The sequence below is a fragment of the Tribolium madens genome, unplaced genomic scaffold (genome assembly GCF_015345945.1).
Source record: "Tribolium madens isolate multiple individuals breed KSU strain unplaced genomic scaffold, Tmad_KSU_1.1 Scaffold_11;HRSCAF=98;Tcas5.2_LG3b, whole genome shotgun sequence".
In the NCBI taxonomy this organism is placed as follows: domain Eukaryota; kingdom Metazoa; phylum Arthropoda; class Insecta; order Coleoptera; family Tenebrionidae; genus Tribolium; species Tribolium madens.
This window is the reverse complement of record NW_025400975.1, coordinates 7422100-7433144: the sequence shown is the minus strand read 5'-3', so window position 1 is coordinate 7433144 and position 11045 is coordinate 7422100. Positions and strand designations below refer to the sequence as shown.

Below are 11045 nucleotides of genomic sequence, written 5' to 3'. Positions count from 1 at the left end.
CTGATGTGTAAATATTTTATGTAATTCAATTCAAGTTTTGAATTATTGAGTTTTCACAATTTTTTTGCTAATAAACTGAAAATCTATTTTTTGTTAGTTCAGTGGGTATATCTATTTTTTTTTACGTCGATAGAAATAATAAATTCATGTCATAACCTCAAATTAAAAAATTAAATTAAATTACACATTCCTTGGCCAAATTTTTTTTATAATGTCTTAAGCAACACTTCACAAATCACTGCCTCACTATTTCAAGTCGACCAGTGTGCAAATTAACTGAGTTTTTCATCGTTAAATCGTTCATTTACACATTTTTTCGCCAAAATTCTCAATAAAATAGTTTATCAACGATTTTTTGGCTGATTTACAAAAATTAAAAATTCTGTTTTTTTCATAAGCATAATTTTTGATTAAAAACGTGTTTATTGTATTTAATATTTATTTAATTATTTATATTCATTTAAACTTATTTCGCTTTCTTCTAAACCTCATTCTATCTGATGTGCAAATATTTTATGTAATTAAATTCAACTCACTTCAATTTTGGAATTATTGAGTTTTCACAATTTTTCTGCTAATAAACTGGAAATCTATTTTTTGTTAGTTCAGTGGGTACATCTAGTTTTTGTTACGTCGATAGAAATAATAAATTCATGTCATAACCTCAAATTTATTAATTAAAATTAAATTAAATTACACATTACTTGGCCAAATCTCTTTTATATTGGGCTCTTATAGTCTTAAACAACACTTCACAAATCACTACCTAACTATTTTAAGTCGACCAGTATGCAAATTAACTGAGTTTTTCATCATTAAATCGTTTATTTACACATTTTTTTGACAAAATTCTTAATAAAATGGTTTATCAACGATTTTTTAGCTGATCTTCAAAAATGAAAAATTCTGTTTTTTCCATAAGCATAATTTGTGATTAAAAACGTGTTTATTGTAATTAATATTTATTTAATTATTTATATTTATTTAAATTTATTTCGCCTCCTTCTAAACCTCATTCTATCTGATGTGCAAATATTTTATGAAATTTAATTCAATTCAATTCAATTCAATTTTTGAATTATTGAGTTTTCACTTCAAGTCGACCACTGTGCAAATTAATTGAGTTTTTCATTGTTAAATCGTTAATTTACACATTTTTTCGATAAAATTCTTAATAAAATAGTTTATCAATTTGATAGTTTATCATTTTGATTTTTTGGCTGATCTACAAAAATAAAAAATTCTGTTTTTTTCATAAGCACAGTTTTTGATTAAAAGCGTGTTTATTGAATTTAATATTTATGTAATTTTTTATATTTATTTCGCCTCCTTCTAAGCCTCATTCTATCTGATGTGCAAATATTTTATGTAATTAAATTCAATTCAATTTTTGAATTATTGAGTTTTCACAATTTTTTGTGCTAATAAACTAGAAATCTATTTTTTGTTAGTTCAGTGGATACATCTAATTTTTGTTACGTCGATAGAAATAATAAATTCATGTCGTAACCTCAAATTAAAAAATTTAATTAAATTACACATTCCTTGGCCAAATTTCTTTTATATTAGGCTCTTATAGTCTTAAACAATACTTCACAAATCACTACCTAACTATTTCAAGTCGACCAGTGTGCAAATTAACTGAGTTGTTAATTTACACATTTTTTCGCCAAAATTATATAAAATAGTTTATCAACGATTTTTTGGCTGATCTATAAAAATGAGAAATTCTGTTTTTTTTTTTATTAAAAACTTGAATTTTGCACACAATCCCAATAAATTCAAAAATGGCTCACATTAATGTGCGAATATTGCTCAAAAGGGTAAGAATTAATAAAAGAGCAAAACCTTAGCTGACATTAAGAAACTAATAACTGTGAGATTTTCGTACTAAAAATTGTGTAATACTTGGAAATGAAATATTCAATAAGATGCAAAGTTTCTTTAAGCTATTAAGACGGTTTTGAATATTCATGGGTAATAGCAGAGCATTTTATTGAGCCGCGTATGGATGATGGTGCCTCTGTTTTATTAATGTCGAATAAATCAATGTAATTCATTACTAAATCAGAAAGTGGAGACTCACCTCGTAGGGTTCCCCGATGACAGGTCCGGCTTGTGCAATATATAGCGTGGAAGCCGAATCGAAAATTAATTCTAATGGTTCCCGTTTGACGGGAAATGTTTCCGTTTCGTTACAGTTAAAAAATAATGTGACATTCTCGACGGATAACCGAAAAGCGAATCTCGTCCATTTTCCATTGAATCTATTAACAGTAAAATTTGCGATAATCTGGGAAGCAATATGAGAAGTGTCCGTGTAAAATAAAGATATGACGGTATTACTCGTTCCCTCTGGAGCAATTCTTACTCCCAATCCTACAACAGTATCGTATGGGTTGACTACGGCGAATATAAATCCGCCCTTTCTGGATCGCGGTTTTGCACTAATTAAAATTGAAAATTCCGATGGCAGTTTTTCCGGCAATATTTGGCGGTGAGCTATTTTCACGTCGGATCCGGATTTGAAGCCAAGAGCGGGAAATCCGTCATGGCCATCCTCGTCGATGTACTGGGTCTTCGGATCTTGAAAAGGAATTTTCACAGCCGCAAGCAGATCGTATTCTGATACTGCAATAAAAGAAAAATGAATTGGACACATTTCCCTCATGAGAATATCTATTTCTACATAACTTAACAAAGAATGGAATTTTTCATAAGAATGGTCGAAATTTATCCCAATTACACTGCCAAAATTTTTACATTGCAAGGTTTTTGTTATTTTTTGTCGGATTTTGTTCGGCTTAAAGAAAAAATAGGGGATAATAATAAATCAAAATCTTTCTTTTATTGGGATTAAAAGGATTATTAGAAGACATAACAAACATTTTAAAATCAAAAATTAAAAATTAATTAATTAATTAATTAAAAAACAAAAATTCGTCGAAAGGATAACAATGTGAAAAATCGCAAAATTTTAGTTGTCCGGTTAATTTTGGCAGCCAGTGTATAATCATTTCTACTTCACTTCATTTTTATTTATTTATATTAAAAATTATACACATTTATAAACCATTACCTTACCTTGACACATCCACCATTTAAATTTAAAAATTAAAATCATATTTTTTTTTTTGATTTGGCTTGACTTCATTAGAAATAATTCGGTAGAATTATTTAAAACAAAAAATGGATAAAACATCTGGCGTCAACTCTGCAACCAAGTAAAAATTTTATTTCAATTAGTGCAGTTTCTGGTGTGGGCTTCAGGTATCCGATAATTAAAATATACCTCATTCCACGAACAGAAATTTTAATAAACCATAGAGTAGGGATTTTGCATCCCCCTTAGCTTTTGCGACAAACAAATTTAGAATACCGCAAAATTTTATTTTATTTATTTGTAGTACGTTTTAAGGTTCTAATAGTAGTATCATAGTTTTAAGAAAAATTAATAAAAAGGGAACATATGAATTTTTTTTTAAAAAACACTCAAACAGACGGACTTCCTAAAACTGGAATAAAGTCATTTTGACTGAAAGAAATTTGTCAAAAATAAAAATACGATTACTAGGTTTAACTCATTAAAACGAAACATTTTAATATAATTTAATAAATAATTAACATAATACGTTATCTATGAAATGTAATGTTGGTTGCTTCAAAAAAATTCAGGCTCATTATTACTTGTGGGATACTCTGTATAATCTCAGTTTTTTGTTGATAAGATTAAAAAAAATGTGATGAGATAAATTTATGCAATGTAGTATTTTCGTTTCATGCTTGTGAAAGATGCTATAATATAAAAAAACTAAAAAAAATACTGTATGTAAATATGTATATATTTTCTCCAAACAGGGAATAATGTGTAATTCTCTTGTTTTTGACTAATAATTTGATACTTCATTTCTTGGAAATAAAATAAATGAAATACCAATTTTTACAATTTTTACTTTACTCATGGAATTGAGTCACATATCAAGAAAGTCATGTACATTTTAAGATACAAGGTGAAGAACAAAGCGTGTTTTAAATCATTTGCCTTTAGAAATAAATAATAATTAAAAAATTAAAGTGCTACAAAAATATGATCGTGTTTTCAGAAATTTTGATTTGTTCTTAAATTATGCGATTTTTTGAGTCAAAATGGCAGCTTGTATAAAAAAAAATTGAGAGAAAAAATATAATATGAAATGAAGATAGATCCTTATATCCTAGTCTTTACAAAAAAATTTAATAATTTGATAAAAAAGTAAAGTGTCATTAGAAAAAAACTTTTTCAAAACTCAAAACAGAAGAAAATTTTGGAGAATTTTATCACATTTTTATAGTATCTTATCATTCATAAAATTGTTTTTTTTTAATAATAATAATACTTTTTGTTTACGTGATAATTGCACAAAAACATAATTTATTCAATGATTTTTTATGGTAATAAATCCGTAAAAATTTATTATAATTCTATTATAAATAAAAAAAAAGTAGACTCAACTTGTTACAGGTCATAACAATAAAATAGAAATTATCCCGGCGCATCCACCATTTTTACCACAACTTTAAAATATAAAATTCTTTTTCTTTCAATGTAGAAATGTTTACCATCAAACTTAAATAAATCTAACTTAAAAATCTGATGACTCACTTTGGAAATCAGTAGAATAAAGAAATACGTGATTTATTAAAAAAGTTATAAAGATATTCAAGAAAATTGTATTAATAAAATAAATTATGAACTTATTAGCGCTTTATATAAAAGCAACTTTATTCTAAAAGTTCGTATATAACAAGCACATTTTTTATAATAAATACATACCTATTGTTTAGCAGTTAACAAACTAATATAATTATTTGAATTACTGCAACGTGCATTGTCTCATATTAAACACTTCGTACCATTGAGTCAGTTTGTAACTAAATTAATAATTAATGCTGTAACAATCTAAGTTACTTACATAGACACTATAAACTCGAGTAATAAATGATGTTTTTAGGACATTGCAATTAATTCATCCCTTTTTGCAGCATCCTATTTTGATAAATCTATCAAACCTTAAAATTTCTTATTGCAAAAAATCATATTTTTATTCTTTTATCACCATTAAAAAAACATTTTAGTGAGCATGTTTTTTGCGACCAAATTAATTCAAAGCAGGTTGTAGTTATTGTTGTTGTTGGTAACAATTATTGGCCCAAGTTTGAATTAATTTAGACAGAAAACATAGTTTAGTTCGGATTAGTTGTTTTGATTACAAGCTTTTGATGCTACCAACATAAATTACCCATTTAATTATTTTTAAATAGTCAAGGGATTATATACCAACTAGTTATTCAAATTAAAAAAACTAAATTATAATCGCATTATTTGATTACAAAAGCTTTAATAGGCTTACAGAATTTCCAAGGAGATTCAGACAATAAACGCCTCTTTTCTAGATTACATCACGTCCTAGACCTGGAATTTCGATTTTCTTGTAGCAAAATTTCAACGTTTTAAATCATTTTATTGTGAAAACACATTTAAATTTGCGTTTGACACTAGCAAATTGACGACAAAAACACATGTTTGGTGTAATGTGATTGATTAATTCGAAATAGTTAAAACAAGATCTGGTGACGTGAATATTTTCAAAATTAATTCCACAATTTTTCATCATAATTGGGCCAAAAAAATGTGTTAAACTGCTCCAAAATTCCAATGTTGTCCTTCAATTTTAATTCTGTGAGAATCGCCATCTGCCATTGACAGTCACACTTCCCAATATGAAAACCACTCATGCTTTCTGAACAATATTGAATGTGCACTTGGACTAGTGTTATTTCATTGCTAAAAACAACACCTGTATATCCGGGAATGTAACTTGTTTGTGAAAATCCTCACTGGGGCTTTTTTTATCTGATTAGTCGACGGAAATATTGCATGCACTGAGAGAGCATTGTTTGGAAAAGTGAGAAAGCTACTTTTGTGCAACTCGCCTCCGGGATTGAAGCATATTAAATATCTCGTTCAAGCGTTGTGACAGAAATACTAACATGTCTTGTTTGCTACAATTAGAAAGACTTTGCGAGCTTTCAACTAAACAAGATGCTTCTTAAAATTGCAGAAAATCTCAATTTCAAATTACCACTAGCATAAATTCCTTCTGGCTAAGTTCGAAAACACAGACATTGTTTAGATATTTAAATTAATTACCTGGTAGTAAACTTTAAGATCGCAAGCTATGGATAATATTATTTAACCAGTTTGTAAACCACAAATTTGCATGCCCCAAGAAAATGTGAATTTTTTCATCTACTTTTCTAGCAATAAAATTCGATTTAGAAAAATTTTAATTAGTTTAAGTTTGAAAATTTTTGGGGTTGAAAGTGGAAAGCTTCACCATCATGTATGTTGCTCACAGGCATGCAGGTATAAGGTATATCTACCACACGTAGAATAGGGTCTTATATTTACTCAGACATCAGTGGAAGATACTAAGGAGCGGTAACGAACCTAACCAAATCTCACGCACTGCTTGTCACTCAACCACATACACGACAAAAGTGAATGGTGACATTTTAAATAACCCAGAACAAAGAAAAAAGCGAATTTCGTGTTGGAAATATTCAATTCTAGTTTTAAAGTTAAATTCTGTTGCGGTAAAAAAATACATTAGAAATTTTATTATTGCATTTTGTGGTTTTGAGAGAGTTTTTGTCAGACTTCCTTATACCTGATTTAACCGTTTTTGAAAGATTTAGACCTCTTTGATTTTTTATTAATCTGCATCTTCCTCTCCAAAAATCGATAGCTCTACCATTTTTAATTATTTTGAAATTGTATTTGGGCTTATGAAAACGAAAGTTTAGATCTTTTTTTTCGTGCATTTATAATTGGAAAAATAATTAACACACCTCCAAAATTTAAGGTTATGTTTGGGAAACTTCAAATACCCGAAACTGAATTATTTCAAATGGAAGGCCCCAATTTTTTCTTCACTAAATGAAAGAAAATTTAAATCCGCTTCGATCTGTGTCATCTGTATCAAAATAACTTGTAAATCATTAAATTTAGGTATAGGGAATTCTACAATGGAAGAAATTCATTACTAAGGGTCGGATTATATGCAAAATGCATATTTGTTATTAAGAGGTATATCAACAAAATTGTGAGTTTTCTATGCATATCTAACGTTTTTTGATTAAAATAAGCCAATTAAAAAATGCATATTTTGCATATTTTGGCACCTTCGTGCATATTTTATAAAATATTGCATATTTGTGCACATTTTTTTCAAATCACAAATTTCCATTAAAAATTTCAGTTCAAGTTAAAAATTGAAAAATGATTCAATTGCAAAATATGTTAAATAGTAAACAACCGATAATTCGTAAGCCCGACTCAAAAAATTGTATCCTAGTGTTTTCTTTTTAAATTTGTTTTATACAAGGTGAATATAAAGTATGGAACCAAGCGTTTTTTTTTTAATCATTTGTCTCCAGAAAATCACAATTAACATAAATTAAAGTGAAATAAAAAATATGGTTGTATTCTGTAAACGACATTTTGTTTTGTTTTTGAGTGATGCGATTGTTTGTGAAAATTGCATTTTAATTATGTAAAAAAGTAAAAAAGAAATTTTATATTTAATATAAAGTAGATAGTTGTAATTCTTAGATCATAATCTTTATGAGAAAAATGTTTTTTAATAGGTTTCCATTTTAAAAAATTAAGGTAAAAAATAAATTGTAGAACTCTATAACAAAAGAAAATTTTGTTCTTGATAAAACATCACATTTTTATAGTACGTTATTATTCATCAATTATCTTTTTCAAAAAATTTATCCAAACTTTGATTTTTTGTTTTTAAAAGTTTTGCATATCGATGCATATTTGGCACATATTGGAGCATACGTATATTTCTTAATATCCGGTGCCTATTTTTGTGAAAAAAGGAGCATTTATATGCGCATATTTTACAGATTTTTCGTGTATATAATCCGAGCCTTATTCATTACTATCCAGGTAGTTTTCGCATAGTTTGCCATGAAAATATTTCTCACTGAAAAAACGCCAAGTTTTTTTCACAATTGTGTAATTCTTTTCGCAAATACAAATTAAATTTATTTAATCTAAATTTGAATAATTTTGATATTCTATTTTATTCTTATTTGTATGACAACCTATGCTAAAGTAGCTAATGAATTTCACACAATATCAAAAAAAATTACTATAACTTGAAAAATATGAAACATAGTTATGGGGGATGTTAATACAGATCGAAGTAGAACTAAATTCTCCCCCATTTAGTGAAGACAAATTGTGTTGTTTCATTTAGAAAAATTGAGTTAAGGGTATTTGAAGTTTTCTAAACGTAACCTTACATTTTGGCGGTTTGTTAGTTATTTTTCCAATTATGAATACATCAAAAGAAAGATCTAACCTTTCTCTCTCGTATACCCAAATACGGTTTCAACATAATAAAAAATGGTAGAGTTATCGATTTTTAAATAGCAAGATTCAAATCCAAAAATTTTAAAAAGGTCGAAATCGGTTAAACTTAGATATAGGGAAACCTAATAAAAACTCTTTCAAAATGACTTAAGTAATCTAAAAACGGGATAAAAAACATAACTTTCTATTAAAATAACGATGGTAATAGCTACTTCCGGTGTAACAGGAAGTGCCGCAATCTTGAAAATATTTTCATTGAGCAGAACCTAACTATTAACAAAAGTTTAGATAAATATCATTGTTAGAACTTTCAATACTTCTAATGTGGGGTTTAGCCAGAACATTTCTTAAAGGGTTTTTTAAATGTTTTCAGTCCTTATTTTATTGTATAAATGGACAAAAATATCATATAGCAAATCTAACAGAAATATGTGCCCTAATTTTCATGTAAGAATTGTAAATTCAAGTAAAAATTCCTATTTCATAAATGGAAACTTTAAGTTTACAAGTCGGAGAATTTCTCTATTTGAAAAGATTTAGCGTCTCAAGATCGGATTTGTGACGGAAAATCGTAACTGTGACTCTTTTATGCTTTTGTAAATAAACGTGAAGATTCTTTTTCGTTGTTTATACAGACAATTGGAAACTATTTACGCAGACTTTTATCCCACAGCAACCACAATGACATAATCCTAGTACAATTTACAGTAGTCTCAAAATAAAAACTTTTATTCATAATCATAAAGTAATCAAATTACCTTGAACGTGAAAAGTTGGAAAGTATGGCATTTTAACTTCATTAATATGACAATTCAGGTTGAGAAATAGCCACTTCCCGACCTAAAAACTGATAAGGAAGTGACCACTTACCAATCTGAACTGTCATATGTCATATTTTTCAAAATTTTATAAATTCTATACTGGATTTCTATTCTTTAAAGAGAATGATTGTAAAGAATGTAAATAAAATAGTATACCGACACCTTGGTGGTCGTTGCTTCATCAGTCATTAAATTTCGCCTTGGTTATGAAACACTTCCCACCTCAGTATGTAATCTACTATTATGTAACCCTGAGGTTATCACATCTAATTTTAATTGTGGTTTATCTCAAATTTATTTTTCGTCAAAGAGTATCTATAAATACAAGGCATTTTTAATTCGTACGAATGTACTTAAAAAAAACTTGTTAATTTATAGAGAGTATAGTTATACAGAGTGGTTATAAATGATTTTCATTTAGCCAGCTTTGGAATTTTTTTGCATGTAACTTTATTTGTGCCGCTCTACTTTTCTTAAAGCTTTAATTCTGTCATTAGTGTCACTTATTAATTAATAATAAATTGTTGTTAATTAAACTTTTATTGTTTCAAGTAATTTCCAATAATAATTGATAATAATGTATACTTTGGAAGAAAACAAGTTAACAATTGAAGTCTATTTTCGAAGTGGACGTTTAGTAAACGGTGATTTTTTTACCCCTATTTTCGTAAAGCGGCAATTTTTATTTTACATGGAAAATTTATAGCTGGCTAGATGAAAATCATTTATCATCACTTTGTACAATTAGTAAATTAAACAAAAAATAATTATTAAAATTTTATTTAAATTGTAGTAAGTTTTTGCCGGTTTATTGCTTAGCCCCTTCAACAATTAAAAAACGTCACCGAAATGATAAAAACCACTCATAAAAAACTAAAAATCCTCTTTTTTTTGTCACGATTTTATTAAAAGTGCAGAATCAAGCTTTCATGTGTTTTAAAAGAATTTTGTTACACAATTTTTTAATATGCCTAATATGATTAAATTCAGTAGAACGGTTTGTAAAATTAAGATTCGATAAAGAGATTAAATAATTTACAGTTATAAGAGGTCTTACAAGTTCCATCCTTGGGAGGAAAATTACATGCGGCATTAAGGGATAAAAGTTCGACATAATAATAGAACGTGCCTCCGTTATGATAGCAAAGTTTCAACTTTAATCTCCGATATACGTATTAGAAATTGATTACACTATTAGGACTGTTCACTTTAACTAGTAAATACAAAAACAAGTAATAATAGCTGGAACAAAACTTTATTTGAACATAAATTGAATAAACAATCGATTTTTATGCAGTTTTTTTATCAAAACTAGAATAAAGAACGCTGTTAGGTATTAATAAATAATCACTTCTGTAAACTCACTTGTGTAAATAACGTAGCTAAAAACACAAAATATGAAACGTGTAATAAAATTCCGGAATTTGCATGGATGGCTTTAGAAAAGATAATTGCTCCAGCAACGAATGCAGCATATAAAAAATCCACCGGTTGTCTCTTTAATTTAACAAAACGGTGAAATTGGTTTCGAGCAGCTTTTTCGCATAAAATATAACTTTGTTATATTGCCCCAAGTACAAAATAGATTTTTGTTTTAATATGTTGCTCGAGGTAAAGCAGGTACAAGTTTAAAGAATTAAAATCTCGGAAATAATAACCGAGTTTTGTTTTAATATTAGTCTGTGTCAATACATTTTCATTAAAATGAGAATTATTTAAGCTTGCTTTGATTATGTAAATACCAAGAAAAAGATAAACATTATACTGTAATTGAAAATATGGTGGAATTTGGT

At 27.6% G+C, this 11045-nt stretch overlaps 1 protein-coding gene across 5 annotated transcripts in view; it reads right to left on the bottom strand.

The window, feature by feature from the left end:
- Positions 1 to 11045, bottom strand: part of LOC123011600 (collagen alpha-1(XVIII) chain) — a 125978-nt gene that overhangs the window by 44451 nt on the left and 70482 nt on the right. For all 5 annotated transcript variants that reach the window (XM_044409158.1, XM_044409407.1, XM_044409241.1 and 2 more), the window contains exon 5: positions 2087 to 2631. In XM_044409158.1, coding sequence (XP_044265093.1) covers positions 2087 to 2631 — 545 coding nt within the window. The remainder of the gene's footprint in view (positions 1 to 2086; positions 2632 to 11045) is intronic.